The 18,918-nt window shown below is 43.2% G+C and overlaps 2 protein-coding genes across 4 annotated transcripts; one reads left to right on the forward strand and one right to left on the reverse strand.

Annotated features, from left to right (window-relative positions):
* Positions 1–244: 244 nt before the first annotated feature.
* LOC306781275 (receptor-type tyrosine-protein phosphatase V-like) lies at positions 245–5,442 on the reverse strand (the record flags this gene model as incomplete). Its single annotated transcript, XM_079274040.1, has 11 exons — positions 5,363–5,442; positions 4,842–4,892; positions 3,841–3,940; positions 3,674–3,764; positions 3,511–3,587; positions 3,303–3,437; positions 2,511–2,630; positions 2,207–2,367; positions 1,973–2,108; positions 590–651; positions 245–458 (listed from the first exon to the last, which is right to left on the reverse strand). The coding sequence occupies exons 2-11, from the start codon at positions 4,844–4,846 to the stop codon at positions 245–247; spliced, it is 1,101 nt and encodes a 366-aa protein (XP_079130166.1). The 5' UTR covers positions 4,847–4,892; positions 5,363–5,442.
* A 1,584-nt stretch (positions 5,443–7,026) lies between these two features.
* Positions 7,027–17,983, forward strand: LOC306781280 (uncharacterized protein). 3 transcript variants are annotated; one of them, XM_079274058.1, is made up of 8 exons: positions 7,027–7,331; positions 8,411–8,488; positions 8,574–8,677; positions 8,796–9,007; positions 10,863–10,921; positions 13,428–13,577; positions 14,776–14,997; positions 15,074–17,983. In XM_079274058.1, the coding sequence occupies exons 1-7, from the start codon at positions 7,293–7,295 to the stop codon at positions 14,956–14,958; spliced, it is 825 nt and encodes a 274-aa protein (XP_079130184.1). In that variant the 5' UTR covers positions 7,027–7,292; the 3' UTR covers positions 14,959–14,997; positions 15,074–17,983. The 3 variants fall into 3 exon arrangements, with proteins under 3 accessions (XP_079130184.1, XP_079130185.1, XP_079130183.1); XM_079274059.1 differs by having other exon boundaries at positions 15,108–17,983; XM_079274057.1 differs by having other exon boundaries at positions 14,776–17,983.
* Positions 17,984–18,918: the final 935 nt, after the last annotated feature.

Here is an 18,918-nt window from a genome sequence, read left to right on the forward strand (position 1 = left end):
CCTAGTGGAGGAGCCGGTTCGACCTGACTGGCTGGTTACTTCCACTTTTTTTCCTTCTGCAATACAAACTGCAGCATCGGCAGTTTCCTACCAGGATTTGTTTGCTCGTCCAGTTTTCCACCTGCAGGACATGTCGTCCTACAGCGCACACAGCAGGGTCTCTGTATGAGGGCACGCTTACTGGGGTTTTTTCTGTAACCCGGAGCTTTGCTCGTTTTGGTTTGTTGCTTTACAGTTCGTGGGTTCAGGAGTGTGAGCCGGGGTTAAACCACGACGAGGAAGGCAGCAACCTCCTCAGTAGCTGCCCGGGGTGGAAAACCTGCTGCATCGGGTTCTGCTGTCGGTCTCCTGCAGCCGTCTGTCGAGGATGCTGGTGTCTCCTCCTCCGGCCCGAGGAGCCGTGCGGTTGATCTTGAATGTGGTTGTTAATATTTGAACTGGCTCCCTGAGTTTGTGGCCTGCTGGAGGAGAGAGCACACCAAAATTAAGATATCATATTTCCTTACAATGACCAATTATACGCTGCCTGTGCTGAGGCTGAATTTGAAGTGTGTTGGGGCTCTCTGGGAGCTTATTTCTGTGTTGTCACCGTGCTGAGGTTCCTCCACTGAGCCAGTGTAGCAGACACTGATGAACTAACAGGTACTGCTCCTGAGAACACACAAAGGAACCAGTGAGCAGGTAATGAGGATCTCCTGATGGTGACGAAACAGTAGAGCGCACAGTATTAATGAGTGGAGATGACAGAGTTATGGTGTGCATGAAAGTACACGTAATACTGCAGGCTAAACGGGAATAGAGAGTTGCAGAGGTGTGTTTTTGTTTTTGTTGGCCAGACCAGGAAGTTAGCATCACCGGTTCCCTCGACAATAAGCCGATGAGGTATTTCATTGGATTTTGGATTATTTCAGAAAATAAGCTCTGTTGGAAACAAGTGTTTATGATAGTTACAGGTTTTGTTCAGAAAGATAATCTTCACAAATGAACACCACGTTTATGATTGCTGACGCGTGAACGTTATCGGCAGCAGTGAGAAGTACCATGATGACGCTTTGTCGTCTCGTTTAGCGTCTTGTTAGCAGCCGCCTCTTTTAACACACGTTGATGCTCCAACATTCACGAGAAGAGTTTTTCCTGACGTATTTTATATCAGAGAATAACATATTTAAAACTCTTAAGCTTGTGTTAACCACAGACCTTATGTCAGGTATCTGATCATGAAGACATTCAAAAAACCCATCGACTGAGACGAGGGAACTGGAAGTGCAAAAACACTTCCGGGTTTTAGGACTCATTCCTGCATCTCTCTGAACAGTCCATTTATCTCAATATTAAGTGCATTTTATGTTTGGAACAAATGTGTGTGTGTGTATATATATGTGTATATATATATATATATTTAAATAGATAAATAGATAATTTACTAAGCAATGGAAAATACATTGATTTAAACATAATTCTGAGGTACTGTACTACTACTCCCTTTTACATTTTCTGCTACTTTATACATAAACACGACTACAATTTTCTTACGAGCACATTTTATGCATTGTTACACATAGTACATGAATGAAATAGACATTTTGTGGATTATGTTTATAGCTTTGTTGCCAGCATAAGAAGATCGATGCCACTCTCAATATTTGTTTGTGAAATATGCAGCTACTTTCAGCGGTTTAGCTTAGCATCTCGCGAAGTTAAGATGGCCTCCATAATGAGGACTTTTGCTTTTGATGCAAGTAGCTTACTCTACTCAACTTCAAATTTGAGATAATTGCACGTAAACTACTCAGAAGTACATACAATCTGCATCGTGAGTACTTTTGACACCTTAATTGAATTTAGCTGCTAATGCTTTGAACCCAGGACGTTCGCTGGTGAGGGAGTACTTTTTAAAACACTTTCTCATTGCTGTTTAAAAGATCTCCATACTTCTTCCACCACTGCAAGTGAGTCTCACTACTGGACTGACCAGATTCTGGACCATCCACATCCGATGTAGCCGTAGATCCTGCACAGCAGCCCGGATATCCGCCGGGATGCCCCTCGCACACAGCTGCATCAGCCACAGCGTCGTCACAAATGTCCCCGAGCGCCCAACACCTGCACTGAAGCGCACAAACGCAAGGATTGACTTTAAACACCGTCTCATGCACCACCTGATGTGTTGAAAAACCTCCACAGTGTGAGAGGTCAGAGGTCACACCTGCAGTGCACCACGGCCGGCCCGAGGCTTGGAGCCGCTTCCAGTTCCTGCCGCACATGCTCAGTGAAGGCAACGAGTGAGGATAAGTCTTTAGGGACGCCCTGGTCCGGCCAGGCAGGGTAGTAGTAGTGTGTGATTAACCTGTCTGTTGGACAATCTCTCTGAAACACAAAACACTTTCCTTCAATCCGGCCACAAGGGCTTCTTCTTCTTCTTCTTCTCTGATTGATTACTGGTGCGCTCAGTGCACACAGACGTCTACAGCAGCAGTTTAAAGGGGCTGAGGGACCTTTCTTTTGCTCACCTGTCTGAGGTTAATGGTGGTGATAAAATAATCTGGACCTTGTTTGCGGGTCACTGTCGTCACTTGGATCAGTCCATGATGAACTGCCCCTCGCTGAGGCCAATACTTATCACACATCACCTGTACACGGGTAGAATGTATATTAAAGGAAGACTTTGACATTTACTCTCATTCACTTTCTTTCCAAGAGTTAGCTGAGAAGATTGATTCCACTTTAATGTCTGTAGGGCGAGTATGATGCTACAGGCAGCAGCCGGTTAGCTTAGCTTAGCACAAAGACTGGAAATGGGGGGAAACAACTAGCCTGCCTCTGTTTCAAGATTTTAAAAAGGAATCAAAGGCTTAAAAAGGCTAGCTGTTTCCTACTATTTTCAGTCATTATGCTAAGCTAACACAACTTCTGGCTGTAGCTTTGTATTTAGTGTACAGAGAGTGAGAGAGTGGTGTCAATCTTTTCCCCAAAAAAGTCTGTTATTAGAGTAAGATGAGCATGTAACAAGCAGACACACACACTGAGTGCGTCTCTCTCACTTTGTTCTTGAGCAGAGAATCATATTAGCACCTGACAAATGCAGGGTAAATGTAAAGGTTGATTTGTGTCTCTAACATTTTAAATATATTATTTTTAAAAACATTCGGGGATAACCGTTGCATGATATGATCCATATTTCTGCTGTCTGCTACCACTGACTTTGGTTACACTCCTAAAGCGTTCCACATAGATTTCAGGAGTGAAATAATAGAGATGTTTAGTGACAGTGACAAGGTGGGGGAAAAGGTTTAATGTCAGACCTGGCCCTTGTGTCTCAGCGCCGTGACCATGACAATTATCCTGACGTTCTGCTCCCACACCATCCTCCAGAAGTCGGCCACGGTGTTGTGCAGAGGGCCCTGTGTGCAGATGAAGTCTCTCTCTGATCCTCCACCCTGAACACAGACATGAACAGATGGAGCCGGACGGACTGATGGGAATGACAGAGGAGGTGAAACGAGCTCTTACGGGCACGAAATTTGCGTTGATGTAGTCTGTGTGTGGTTGGGAGTTTTGAACTGACAGCCTCACGCGACAGTGGTCATCTGCAGCCAGACGGAGAGCAAACGAATAAGTCTCGTACACATACTTTCTGTAATCTGCTCTCGTTTTGATGTGGAGTTGCACTTACATGGCAATATGTAGGGGTATCTGTTCTTCTCTCTGTTGGCCACCGAGTCCCCCACTTTGGTGGGGAGGTCTTTGCCAACTTCATCCAGCTCCTTCACAGAGCCAAAGATATATATTAGCATCACAAATCAGACATCTGATTTAAGTTTAAGTTAAAAAAAAACGTACCTCAAACTCCTGTTTGAGGCCTCTGTTGTCGTTGGCTGCGAGCGCCTGACATCGCACACGAAAATCCTGCAGAATTTGTGCTCTCGAGAAGGTTTGCACCCTGCGTGACACGATTATGTTACAATAAACCGTTTTAAGAGGCCGGATGCGCTCAGACAGCACAGTTTAAGTCTGGAGTTATTCTGTGTTTTTCTTATTGTCCACAAATGAAAAGACCAAAACCAACAAGTATTCACCATGTGGTCAAAGCTGGACTCAGCTTATTTCTTTTCACCGGCTGACACGTTCCTCCATCACAATGAACAAGAGCGCTGTATTTATTTGAGTTTATCCGACATCCGTCAGCCTGCTGTCAGAAGACACAAGTGCACCACATTTGCTGCTGAAAATAGTCTCCAAAAGAATCGCACTGAACATTCTTTTGAAGTTCCACAGTGCCCAGCTGTTTTATTATTACTTATCCTCCTAAATAGATGGAAGTAACCCTTGAGTTGCCAGTTTATTTGGCACACCTGGCTCAAACTAATGTAGTCGAATGCAACAGGCCTGCAATTATCCTGCCTTCACAGTGATTTCATCTGGTGCTGTTGAACTTTATTGCAACAGAGAGTTGTTTCTGGTCTTAACTTGTTGGTATGAATTCTGTGGAAACGCCTGTCAGCATAATGCATGACATTACATTTCAACATCAAAATAATCGTGAAGTCGAACCAACACTTCTCTACTAACAGTGTCAACAATACCTGAACATTATAACTTTGATGAAGGACGATTTCTTACTTTGAGCTAATTGGTGTACCTGATCAACTGGAAAGCAAATGTCTATTTGTGACCTCTTTTTTTAAAGACATCTCCAGGGATGAGTGAAGGGATGAGTGCCACAGACAGGGCAGGCAGGTTAGAGGGAGACGAGCTGACACATTGTTGGTTTTGGTCTTTTTTTCGTGAGATTTGTTGATCCGTTCAGCATATTTTCCGGGTGCTTTGACCTTTGTCCTTACCTCATGTTTTCGCTCGTACTCGACGATGCCAGGTTGATTCAAGCGTTGGCGCTGTGAAAAAAGACACCGTATCACGTCTCATAAAGTCAACTTTTATACATTTAAATCAATAAATCAATGAGAAATTGATAAAGCAAACTAAAAACCGAACTGTTTCCCCCTCCCCCTCTCTGTTACATTATGTTCCTCCTGAACACAAGTATGTGACACCAGAGAAAAAACACTTTTGTGCGGATGAGAGCCGCTGTATCGTGCATGACACAACATGTAAAGAAGAAAGCTGCGTTCACCAATGTGCTTCTCATTTACTTATGCCCCGAGGTAGCCGAGTGTCTTCTCCAATACACCATCAAACCAATCTAACCATGCTTCTCTATGATAGAGTAGAAAGACACACACCAGCCTGGCCCAACATTCACACGGCACAGTTCATAAAACCGACCCGACAAGAAAGAAAAACCTGCTCAACCGAAAGCAGGAGGACAGAACAAACAGCTTCAGCGTGAAAGTGACAGGATTACCTTTCCAAACGAGCCTCTGATGAAAGCTTTCAGCCTGAAGACACAGAGAACAGGACCGCACTGCTCCAAGTCATGTAAAGGTAGTCTGGTTTGAATAAGTCTCTCTCTTTCAGGGGAGGAGGAAGCGAGATGGGTGGAGACAGTGGGTGGAGAGAGGAACACTAAACCTCTGTGAGGGATGTCTGCGTGTTCTTTAAACTCACCGTGTCAAAAGGTGAAGTTACTGAAGTCAAGTGAGACTGGAGGTCATGTTTTCTCTATTTGTTTGTCATATTTATGAGTTGATTTGACCAACATTGGACATTTGTGTGTGTTACCTGGGGGACTCTGGAAGTTTGTAATTATTATAATATTATACAGTGTATTCTTTTTTTAATGTAAGTGGATGCTACGTAGAGCCTTGACAACATGTCTGAGGGATAATGTCAGTAAATTTGAGTAAAATACAGATTTATCCCGTGTGAATGCAACACATGAAACACAGACGTGGGTTGTAATTTCAAAATGACGTGATGTCCGGTAATACCGGTCCCGTCAGTGGAATCGTATCGCGATGACATCATATATCAAGTTATCACGATACACAATTACGTCATCTAGGCGCATGCTCATTTAAATTGATGAAATGATCTGATCAAACTCAGTTCAATCAAACTATTCTCTGTAATCTGATTACTCTGTATTCGTGTGCATGCATGTAAACACAGTCAGAGTACAGCTGGATTTCTCTGTTCTGTTCATTTTGCACAAAATGTCTTCATATAATGAGAAAATACTCTGTACTTGTCAAGTATTTAATTCACTGAGGTGTATAGAAAAACAAGCTTTATTTATTGAACTATAGAACACATATCGGGATACATATATATATATTTATATTTTTCGACATATTAAATGATCTATATTGTGGCCATATTGCCCGGCCCTATTTTAACACATATGACATATCTAAGTTATGTCTTTGAAACATACTGCTGACGTGTTGCATCAGTTTGTTGTCCTATACAAAAATATGTTAAAATGGCACAAAGCTGAAAATGTCAGCATGTTTCAGGAGTTTATTGTTTAATCTCTAAAGGGAGCCTTGTGTGTGGGTATAAAACACAGAGGCGTTTGGTTCCCAGGTAATGAGAACTGGCTGGTGTTATTGCTCATTAGGTGATCATTTATGGGCAATTTGTCATATTATATTGGGTTCTGTGGTCTGGGGGCCATCTTAAGTCATTCAGGATATCCTTGAAGAAACTCAGAAACAATATTTACTTTTATTTAGTTTCACTCACAGGAGAAGGCATTATTAAAGTAATTTATATATATATATATATACATATATATATATATATATATTTATTTGTGGGGTAACAATCATTGGTGAGGGGTGAAACGCTTATTTTTTTGTTTCCAGTAAACAGTTTAAACTGAAAAAAGAGGAATATACTCTCAACTGAAAGTAAACTGCATGTAAAACCACCTTTACGTAGGCTACAGCTGCCTGTCACGCGCAGCCTGTGTGTGTAGACAGGTGTAAACAGGTGTGACGGAAACAAATAAGGCGGACTGCGCTTGCGTGTCGTCAGCGGAACAAGAAAAGAGCTCGCTTCTGTTTTCGGTTTGATAAGCCTTTATGGCCGCAGTCCTGATTGGGTGGCTGCAGAAAAGGGAAGTAAACGAAAGCAACAACATGTTGCTTATCTTCCGGCAGGAAACCAGAGAAAGAGCAGCTCGTTGTGTCGACAACGTGAGATATTCCTTTTAAAGGTGAGACAATCAACCTCGAGGCGGCACAGGACATGTGAATATTTCACTCCCCGGTTGTAACGAAGACGTTTAACGTGAGAGTCTCACGCGCTTCCTGGTTTCTGGCCTCGTTCGATCTGCAGAGAGAAAGTAAAGTCCGCGTGACATAAAAACACTGCTCAAACTGACTGAGATGGATCACACGCGACCGCAGGACACGCAGCAAAGCAAGGTAAAAGAAAAAAGAAAAACAAACATTTCGAGTGAACAGCGACGCAAAACTGACCGTTTACGTCTGGAGGGCGTCATGTTGCACTTTGACCACATAGATACTTTTAAAGCACCACCGGAGATTATAAAGTGGCATCAGAGACGCACGAGGGCACCACTGAGTAATAGTAACAACAATACTTTTTATTTTATTAAGATTTCACCCAGAAGACACTCCATCATGACAGTAATGTGAGGTTGGCTATGTTTTTGGGGGGGACATGCATGACTCTCCTCTCTGAGAATAAATGAAGCTCCTGATACTCAGAAGTTACAGCAACTATGCAAATTAGAGTTCCCGGGTTTTACATATCCGACTGAGGCTCCAATATACAGTTTAAAAAGATCCTTTGCACTTTAGAAACAAACACTAAAACATCTGCAACAACGACGTCTCTGCATTAGTTTGGTTTTTGTTTGTGTTGCTCCACCAAACTTCATAAAGTTGCAACATGTTTATTTGCTGTGTCCAGAATATTTTGGTCAACTTTGTCCTGCAGATCTCTGGTTGCGCTACATTTTATTCAATGTTACAATATTTGTGTTGATCGCAACAAGCGCTTTCTTTCCTTATGGAGTTCATCGCGCTGTTATTTTTGTAACTTGTCTATGAAATCACAGTCTGAGTCCACGGCGACGACTTTCTTCTGGCTAACAGTTAAATCTCACTTCATCATATTTTTGTTATTTTTTTTAAAATTAAAGTGTCAACAAAAAGTCCCAAATTTTACACGATTCAACTGAAACCTAAAAAGTAAATGCATTAAATGAAATGAAAAAATGAACATACACATTACATCCAAATGTATTGATAATGTCTTTAAAGTAATTGTTATAGAAAGTCCAGTCTTGTTCTAAACAAACTTCTCTATATCTTTACAAAACACAAATAATCACATTAACGATTAACGGACGAATTATCGATCTAAATAGCTGCCAAGCAGTTTTCTAATCCCCTGCTTCAGCCCTCTCTACAATCACACACTCCCTGTACTGCAGCACCTTAATAACTGTGATTAACGAGGTGCTTTATTCCCTCAGGGCTCCATGTTGCGGCACAGGGAACACGGTGACGAGCCTGCCGACAAGCGGCCCACCGACAGCTCGACGCCTCCCACTGTAGGTGCACTTCCTGTTCTCAAAATTAACTTCTTTAGTCGGACGGTGCGACTGTTGTGAGAACCGTTTCCCCGTGTCGATACAGGACTCGAAGAGGCTGATCAGAAGAGTGCGGAGTCCATCCAGACCGAGGGCCTGGCTGTCCAATTCTTACAAGCCCAAGTTTGGAGGGCGGTTCCACAGACCTCAGTAAGACCGACGGCTCGCGAACCGGCAGCACTTCCTCTCAACCGGTACCTGCAAAATATTGATGACCAGGTGATCCTGAAAGCTTTTTTTTTTTCCTCTCCCCTCTCCAATGCTGCAGATTTCCACGGGAGGACCACTCGTTCTACAAACCCGGCTTCACCAACCAGAGGTACCACCACTTCAACCATCGGGGATACTTCCACCGGAGAGGAGATCATTTCCAGCCCAAACTTCACCACATCGCGCAGGGCGAGAGGGAACGGGTGAGCAAGGAGCGGTACGAGCAGAGAGAGAGCGCCGACGGAGGTTCACCTTCAAAGCAGAACAACAGTGAGTTCAAGTCCGCTGCAAAAGTGAAAGCAACAATAATGAAGTTAATGATGGCTGAATTCCATTAATGTTATTCATAAATGTGTCTGTGGAAAAGACTTATTGCTGGAAAAATATTCATTTTATTTCACCAAAACTTTGGTTCATGACGATCAAAGTGATGCATTTCCCACTGTTAAAATAGTTTACCACCTACATACAGCATATCAACACACGCAGCTTGGAAGCAATGATAGATAAGAGTTGCTTTGGTGCAACTGTTCGTTAAGCAGACTTTACCGGCGGCCATAAGGTCTCCCTATTGTTCCACCGCTGCTCTTGTGGCGGGATGGGAGCAAATCCCTGCAGCCAGCCTCCAGATCTCTTGTGGAAAGCCTTCCCAGAAGAGTGGAGGAGCCATAAAACCACCAGAGACTCCAGGAAGTGATTAGACCCGGGCCAAGAAATAGTCCGGCCCCTTCATACGGCCATGAAAACGAGCCATAGCGTGTTAATGATTGAGCTATAAAGATGCTGGTCGGCAGATTTTTCTCTTTCTTTTGACAAAACCAGGCCAGTCTTTAAGCTAAGCTAACATTCATATTGACAGTAGCATAAGAGAGTGGTATCAATCTTCTCATCAAGAGAGTAAATGTCAAACTATTCCTTTAGTGCCCATGTTCTTGTGTTTTATTTCTGTGGTGTAAACATGCTTTTGTCCACATGGTGTATGAATCTATGAGTGGCAAGGAGTTTATTTTCAGCTTTACCATACAAAGCACTGAATACATCCTGAATGTACTTACACACACACACACACACACACACACACACACACACACACACACACACACGTGTGCAGTGGCTATACTCAATAATAAAAGCACACGCATGAATATATGGTACAGTTAAATAAAACACAAACAGAACAATTATCATTGATTCACATAAACATACAACCCCCTGACACACTCCCAACATAAAACATAATCAATGTTCATGTTATTGTTGTTGTTGCCACCTCCTGTGCATACATACTTCATAATAATAAATATTGCACTCTACAAGCTCCACGGCGTCATCGTGCACTTCATCACATGACCATCGGGTGGCAGTGTAGGCAAGCAGAGGCACACGCGTGCACACTTTGCATTGGGGATATTTGGGGGGCATTCGCTGGCCGCGGTATCTGGTGGTTGGTAGGTAGTCGCACTCTGGATGCAACAAAACCAGCGTTACGTAATGCCGACCTCTCAGAAGCCTATCCTGGACTCAACAGATGGATCATGATGTGATGCAGTACAGTACAAGCACTGTACATTATGTGCCCAACCTCAGACTCATTACGTGAGCATTACCTCATCATTCGTCAGTGGGAGTCTGGACGTAAACAGGAAGGCTTCGTTGTTGCCGTCGCGTGTCCTTTGTTTTAACACAAACTGTGACTGTTTTTGTTGATATTTTCCCGGGATGAAGTGGTCTGATGTGTTGTTCTGAACAGACTGAGCTGTTGGTACTGTGTGTTTTTATCTTCTCTCTCTTGCACCATGGCACTGTATCTGTGCGCACACTGCAGCACTGTGGAGGTGTGTGTTTGTGTACGTGTGAGTGTGGAACAGGTTTTTTTTGTGTGCCTGAGTGATGGTGCGATGATGGTGACTCATCGCCGGTTTGTGTGTATGAGAGAGAGAGAGAGAGAGAGAGCGACTGAAGATAAAGGAAGCGAGTGATAAGAGGGCTTTAACCATCAATGGTGGTCTAAAGATGCACCTCTAGGTGCTGTATGTACTTACAGGCATGGTGTGTGTATATAGAAACACAAGGCCATCTCTTCTTTCTCTTGGGTTGACTGTGTGTGTGTGTTTCTGTTTTCCAGCTACCAGACCTTTCGTACCCAGATCCTCTTCCAGCAGAGACAAGGACATGCAGTTCATCGTAAGTTTACAAGCAGAAAGACTGCTTCCTGCTTCTGCTTTTCCATTTTGTTAAAAGTGGTCCACCGATCCTTGACCGTATATGCTGTCGTCTCTTCCTAAATGTCCATGTGAAGTCTGAATGTTCTTATTGTGATGCGATTTCAAGGGACTGACAGTTAAAACCAAATAAAAACATTTGAAAGCGATTTGGACGAAAATGCAATTTTCCGGCCCGATAAAACATGGTTTAAAAAAAGGGCTGTAATTAAGGATTATTTTCTGCCAATTTATTCAAGGCTAGCCTTCCTTAGGAGAAGTGCTGACATCGTCACATGTCTTGTTTCGTTCAACCGACACAAAGATTCAATGACAAGAAACCAAGAAAAGCAGAACGCACGTTCTGAAACCAGAGAGTTATTGTTTGAAAAATCAACGAATCAATCATCAAGATAGTAGCAGATTATTATTTATTGGCTCATTGATTCATCCCCTAATTGTTCTAGTAATGTTATATTGTGTATATATTACACGGTAAGGTAGATGTGTGCTTCTCTTTGTTGATTAGACGTGAGCTCACAGCAGAGAATGACTTGACTGTTATGCAAACAGCCCAGGTGCTGCAGGAACAGGGCTGAGATCAGAATGATCGCGTACATTTCTTGGCTCACCTCATCACGGCGAGGAGCAGAGCAGCACATGATGAATCACCGCCGGCCACTGCTGCAGTGAAGTTAAAGTGAGGAGAGGAATCCAAGAACGATTAGCTCGTCTCTGAGTTTCATTATTTTCATCGGTGTTAATAAATCTGAGGTACGATGACGTGGTGTTGTTATGTCTTTTGACAGGATGACTAACGACAGAGCAAAGCATTCGTCATTCATGTTTCCGGATGCTGCACGTCACTAATGTCTGTTAACGCCACTGCAATATAGTCTCGTGTGATTTGTTGTCTCTGTCAAAGTACTGCCACAATTACGATGATACAGACTTGTTTTCATCTTTTCATTTGCAGCATTTCTCTTTTATGGTGCTACTTTCTAATAAACTCTATGTATGCTTTTTAGATTATTGGTACTTAGAACTTGTGTTCCCTTTGATGGCTAGTCAGGCAGTTAGTACATTTACCCTTTTTATCAATGATTTAATAACGGCAGACTTGATGCTTGTTGGAAGGTAAGATGCGAAATGTGTCATTCAATTGGCAGAAACGACACGCGATTCCACGTTTAAGCTGAGATTGTTATCGTGTTAGCTAACGGTTTCCTATTTACACATGCGGCAGACACAGAGCAACATTAGCATTCATTTAGAGTCGTATTTATGCCCGCCTGATTTTGGTCTCCACCAACTCCAGAGGGAGAAATCTGGCACGTTGGCTGCTAAATGCTCCACTATGACCAGCAGCTGGTTGAGAGCAGCAGTTGCATTTGGAAATGAAACTGATTAAATTGGCGAGAGGGAACCTAAGCAGTTCAGTTTTTCATACCCAGGCCTCTAAATTATGAACAAGGGATTTAAAAAGCGTTAATAAAGGCAATTGACCCTTTGCTAAGCCTCCTCCCTGGAATGCAGACTGGCCAATCATAGCGTAGCGTCGGCCAGCTCCGACAACTGTCTGGCTCTCCTCCATAGACTCTCATTAATGGTTCCACATTTCGTTCATCGTCAGGCTGGTCCAGTGGAGTTGGAGCTCGTCGTGGTTAAATGCTGTGTAACAGTGACGCTTGTTACCCGGAGAGGTCTGAAGGAGAGGTTTCAATTAAAAAACCTGTGGAGCTAACATTTGGAGAGTACGTTAGCACTTCATTAACCAGCGTTAGCGCTTCATTAACCAGCGTTAGCACTTCAATGCTACGCTAGCTACCGGTACTGAAGGTATACTGCATGTTTACACATGCAGCTTTTGCTTTTTATTGATTGTAACGGTGAATAAAGAGGAACAGTGTTTTCCTTAATTTCATTGCCTTCTGTCTGGATCTCCAGATGATGTTGGTTCACTGTTACACTGTAATCCGTAGCTTTAGCTTCTATCTTTATAACCTGTTTTCACTGCTCAATCAGTTTGACATCCTGGATATTTACCTTAAACACATAGTATGGACCCTTCAGGCTGCTTCTCTCTGAAAACACTTTATTGTTCTGTAATATAAACAGATATTTCCGTAGGGAGCGTAGTTAGTGACAGTGTGGGCTCCATGGTAGCTCTGACAGCTTGACGGAGTAGCGGCGGGGGGCGGGGCTTAGCAAAGGGTCAATTGTCGCCATTTATACAATCATTGTAAACTATGACGTATTAGGAAGTGGTACCGGTTTTCATTTATTAACACCCCTTTTTATTTGACATGTTTTACCATTGAACACGCATGCAGTCAGGACACATTCTGAATTCATAACTCGCAGCAGTGTTTCAAGTCGACATGTGGAGCTTCTCTTTACTCATCTTCTGTTCAAGCAGGTCACTCATCGGCGGTTTTGGCAAACTCTGCTAAGTTCCAGCTGTGGTTTCATTTTTTGTTTTGTTTCAGAACGACAGGAACCAAAGCAGGGAGAGAGATCACTCGGGGACTAACGGCAAAGAAAGAGAACGAAGCAGAGACCGGGAGCTTCCTTCAACGGCGAGCCAGATGGCAACGCGAGACAGAGCCATCCAACAGAAGAGGAAAGAGATAGATGAGGTACGTCAACACACACACCTTGGGAGAAGGGTTAGTTAAGAAGAGGAAGAGGAGAGATAAGACAAGCTGGGATTAGAGAGAGAGTGACAGAGGAAAAGATCTTGGAAAGTGCCGGGAGACATGAGACTAGATTTGTTTTCTGTAGTCCAATCGTACATTTTGAAATGCTGAGCCTGAGGCAACACGAGTGTCATTACTGTCTTCACTTTACGAACCCCGACGAAGACGGTCTTAGTCAACGTTTGACGTGATTGATTGAACAACGTAAAAAAAAAAGCAAAATTAAGTTGATTATCTCGGCTCACCTGTCTCACAAGAGGCTCCCACACGTGCTGCAATGCTGTCCTCAGTGTTGCAGACGTCACATGATGCTCAGCTGTGTGTGTGTGTGTGTGTGTGTGTGTGTGTGTGTGTTTCCTCCAACTTGACTGAAAAAGATGGCGTCTTGCTTTACATATCTCCATGGTTGCAGGATTATAGAGGCATTGCAACAGCAGATGTATTTTTGACACAGACTTTGGGTTTATGGAGTTGAGCAGAAGTTATTACTTTACCATGCATGCACTCTTAGAGAGTATTATAAGATATGGGATAACAGCCTGATGTGGTGACAATTGAACACAATTATAAGGGGTTCAAAAAAAGTACTCGTCCTTCCAAACAATATATGAGCAGTCTCATCATCAAACGCACAATGCCTACCCAGAGTTCCAGCTCTTCAGATTCAGGGTCCCCCAGAGCTGAACCCTTACATCCATTCCTGCCTCTGATCATGAAGATTCTCAAGGATGTAGAAGACCATGGGGGCTGTGCAATATGTCGCCATTGTCAGCGGACTGTGGAAACCTTTTCATGAAAGCTTTGCGTTGTGTGTTTTTCATCGACTGTGGATCTGCAGGACGGAGTCCACAATAGATCTTTATTCCTAAGGGGACATTAAAAGGACATCTTATCTCATCCTATTGTGAGAAAATAGAGTCTGGCAGCAGGCAGCCAATGCAAAAATCTCCACAGAACTCAGAATGCAGGCACTCTGGATACTCGTGAACAGTCTGCATGTGAGCGACGTTAATCCATTCAGTGGTAATTGGAAACGCATGACAAGACTTCTCACTCTGCTCCCTCCCTCTCCCTCCAACACTTCCTCTTCTGTTTGTCCCATTTGTCCTCAAATCCCCGATGTACGTGTGTCTTGCAGGTGTACTATCAGGAATGTGAAATGTTTGGCCTTGTGGCAAAGATGCTGATAGCAAAGGATCCCACCCTGGAGCGGCCCATCCAGTCCGCGCTGCAGGAGAACCTCAGGGACATCGGCAAGCGCTGCGTGGAGGGCATGGAGAAATTTATAGAGGAATATGACTCCACGGAGCCGTCGCACTAGTCCGACACACACGCGGTCTTCCTAGCTTTCATCCTACTGGTAATATTTTATAAGGTAAATTATTTTTTTAACACTATTTCACGTGATTGAACGCTGCTTTTGTTCTCTCCGCCAGGGGAATCATGTGATCGCTCTCGTTTGTGCAACAGTGACTGAGTGTGCATCTCTGTCTGTCCGCGGCTCATCTCACATTCTGCTGCAGCAAACTCATATTTTTTGGGGGGTGTTTTTTTTTTTTGCCTGCATGCTCAAAGGACCCCTCGTGGTTGCGGTGACTCGCGCCTTTCTCAAAGCGCCTTTCGTCGTCTGTTTGACAGCCGTTGAGTGACTGCTGACTCCTGACGCGCTACTCTTAAACAACTGCTGGCCACAAGGAGCTGCAAGTGATAAAACAGCCGAGTGCATCGCCGCCGGCGGATCGGCCAGGTTGGGTCATAAAAATTAACATTCTGATTAATAGCAGGTGGGTAAAATAATACAATCATTTATGAGGAAATTATTACTTACATTCTCCAAAATATGAACATAGAGCCGCTGACCGCTGCTACTCGGCAGCAGAGAGACGCTGTGCCGACAGTCTTTAGTTTAGCTACTTAAATGTCCCACGTTATTACAATTACTGACAGCAGCCTCTAATCATTTTAGTATATTGCTGAAGAAAACACTCGTAGGCCTACGCCAATAGCCCACATTACATCATTTAAAAAGCAACACGGCCTACAGGGAAATGTCCATGCGGGGCGTTCTTAATCGGAGGAAATAATTCATTTGGATTGGTGGCCGGTGGATGAGTATGCGCACACACGGATTCGGATTCTGGCGATCTTTGTCGCTAACGACACAGCTGACAATTGTAGGTTGTATTCATTCAATCAAGCATGACATTGGTTGGTGCAGACACAGATCAACACTCTACTGAATGCACCTTTCTAGATAGTTCTTTGTCTTTTCCTGTAGAAGTAATACGTTTGTACATTGTTTTCTGCCGCCCGGGCAAAGTTCCTCCTCTGTGCTCGGCCTCACGGTGAGCGTCACTCGTGAAAAAAATGTTTAAGTAAACTTTGACTGTGATTTTGAGATTTGATGATTCTGATCAAATTATACACTGGTTGTTTTGCTTAAATAATGCTTATGACAAAGTCAAATGAATGTTGACATGCTTATTTTTTTTTATCATTTTGTATTTCAATGATTTCATTTTGTTTACAGCATATTAAACATGTGGTTAAAATAGTTTCAGTGATTTATTCATGGCTGTATGGGCAAGACAAAATCAAGTCATAGCGTGAATACATGAATAAGTCAGTGAGTCGGCCCTGTCGGTTTAAGTGTTTGCAGAATGAGGAAGAAGTTCTTTTGATGTTTGACCTAAAGCCCGACAGATACAGCAGCGTGGCCGATGTTTGCTTATTATAGAAATATCGATATCCGCGTAAATGTCAGCCGATGACAGGAAATTGCAGCACAGAAAGGTGTGTGTGTGTGTGTGTGTGTGAGTGTGAAACAGGCAACGAAAGGTGCTTTGTATATATGTCATGAAATATTCTACTCTGTCATATTCGCCCTGAAAACCGCCGCATGATTTCTTCTGTGGCTCTGGAGGAGTTTTGTCAAGCCTGAAAATACAACCCTGATGATGTCACAGTGATGTCATCATGGTTATTTCGGCTCAGGCTTGGGGGCTGCAGAAAGCCTGCATTACAAACTGGAGGTGTGGAGAGAAAGACGCGTGTTCATCGAGCATGGCGGGTCTAATGAAAGATGCTGTCCAGGTGCATTGTAGGAATTGTAGGACACAACAACTTTAACACTGTTAGGTATCCTGATAAAAATGTGTTTATCTTACGAAAGAAATACTGGAGGATGTGTTAACAGATTTTCTTTCTGCTGCTGATGTACGTAAATAGAATTGCTTCTGTCAAAAGCCACCGACAATTATATTGATTTTCAAAGATTGAATACGGATTTATGTTGCCACACTAAAGAAATTGTCCAGTCGTATAAATATCTCGGGGTCTATCTGGACAGTAAATTAAACTGGAAGAACACTGATGCTGTTTTTAAAAAGGCTCAGTCAAGACTCTTCTTCCTGAGGAAGCTTAGATCCTTTGACATCAGCAGGAAGCTTCTTCATGTTTTATATCAGGGGATCTTGGCTTGTGTTCTTTTTTTATGCTGTGCTCTGCTGGGGGGGGGCATCACTGCGGATGATAAAAACAGGATCAATAAGATGATCAGGAAGTCTGGCTCAGTGATTGGCCGAACCCCAGACTCACTAGAAATCACTGTTGAAAAGCGAACAAGGGCCAAGTTAAAAACAATTGTCTTGTTTGTCTTCAATGGACTCCGAAGCTCATTGAGTGAGAGACTCGGGATGCCTCAGTGTTCTACTGAACCAATAAGAAGGTCCTTCGTTCCAGCAGCAGTCCGAATCTTTAATGAACACCTTTTAGAGGTTTTTAGCTCTCTGATGTCAACCATGTTTCATATGGCATTGTCTGGTGTTATTTATCCTTTCTAATGTGTTTTTGTCTGTTGTGTACTGTGGACTGTGTCGTCTGTATGAGGTTTTGGGTGACAAATGAGTTTCCCCACTGGGGATTAATAAAGTTTTCTAATCTAATCTAAAGTGGCACGGTCGGTCCCCCACTTTAGTCCAGACTGAAACAACAACTGTTGGCTGGATTGCCATGCATGTAGTACAGATATCCATAGAGGACGAATCCTGCTCTCGTTGGTTCGTGTTCCTCTAGCTTTGTCATAAGGTCCAAATGTTAATTTGTCCAATCTATGTTAAAATAAATAATGACATTCCCATCAGACTCATCTGTACTTTGTGGTTCGTGCTTTGTTTGCATCTGGAGCAGCTCTGACTGCATTCATTTAGGTGAGCCGGTTTCAGGCGCCTGGTTTTGTGAATGCTGGCTCACTGGAGCATTTGCTGGAACTGAGACGCTGCTTATGTTACCCGGCATGTTAGCCGGCTTTTTGCCGTATTATGTGTAGCTGTCCGGCACATTAAATTATCAATGACCAAAGTGTCTGTTGGGAAATATGCCAAATGTATAAATGATTTAATTAATGGCATATAAAATAGACAAACTGGATGCTCGCCAAGATTCAGTGTCGACAGCATGGGCATGGCGGGTTAAAATTCATCACGGCATGTAAAAGAGTCATTTGGGAATGTTTGGGAAATTGATCCCGACAGAGCAAAGTTGGGAAAGATTGCCAGCACAATTCACCAGCTAGGTGCCTGCCTTTGTGTGCGGCAGACTGGAGAGCAAACGGTTGTTTACGAAAGACTAAACGCCAACAAATATGGATTAAAGCGGAATGTTTCGTTAGACAAAAAAAACATGTGAATTTTAGAAATGGTTCCATCCATCTCTTCCAACGCGCTGAAGTCATTGGACGTGTTTGGATCACACGAGTCTGAGACAATCGTACACAGCCACCACTGTAATCTAAATCCACAAATACTATTGTCCTAGTAACATTACTGAGTCCTGATCTTTATCTGCAACCATGTGGAAACACAATGAGCACACATGCAAAGAAACAACTGTGCAGAATGTTTTGAATGTCTTAAGAGTTCATGTTGTTGTTGTTGTTGTTGCAGGAACTTGGATCATACTGTTTGTCTGTTTGTGTTTTACTGCTGTTTAAATGTTGGCTATTAAATGTCTATTTAAAACATGTCTGGTAGTTGTTCTATCCGGCCAGAACTCTGACACGTTAACGGCTATTTAAATGAAATCCTGAACTGAGCCGTCGTGTCGCTGAAATGTTCCTGCTGTGCTTTTCCTGCCATGGCCGGTCCGACTGTCTGCAGCTTACAGCAGATGTGTGGATGCAGTATACGGATCTGGGACACGGCAAGTGTCACTCGAGCCGACCAATCAGAACAACGTCTGAACTTGCTGGTTGTTCATTGAAGTACACTTTATTTTCTGTATG

The sequence above is a fragment of the Melanostigma gelatinosum genome (genome assembly GCF_949748355.1).
Source record: "Melanostigma gelatinosum genome assembly, chromosome: 8".
NCBI lineage: Eukaryota > Metazoa > Chordata > Actinopteri > Perciformes > Zoarcidae > Melanostigma > Melanostigma gelatinosum.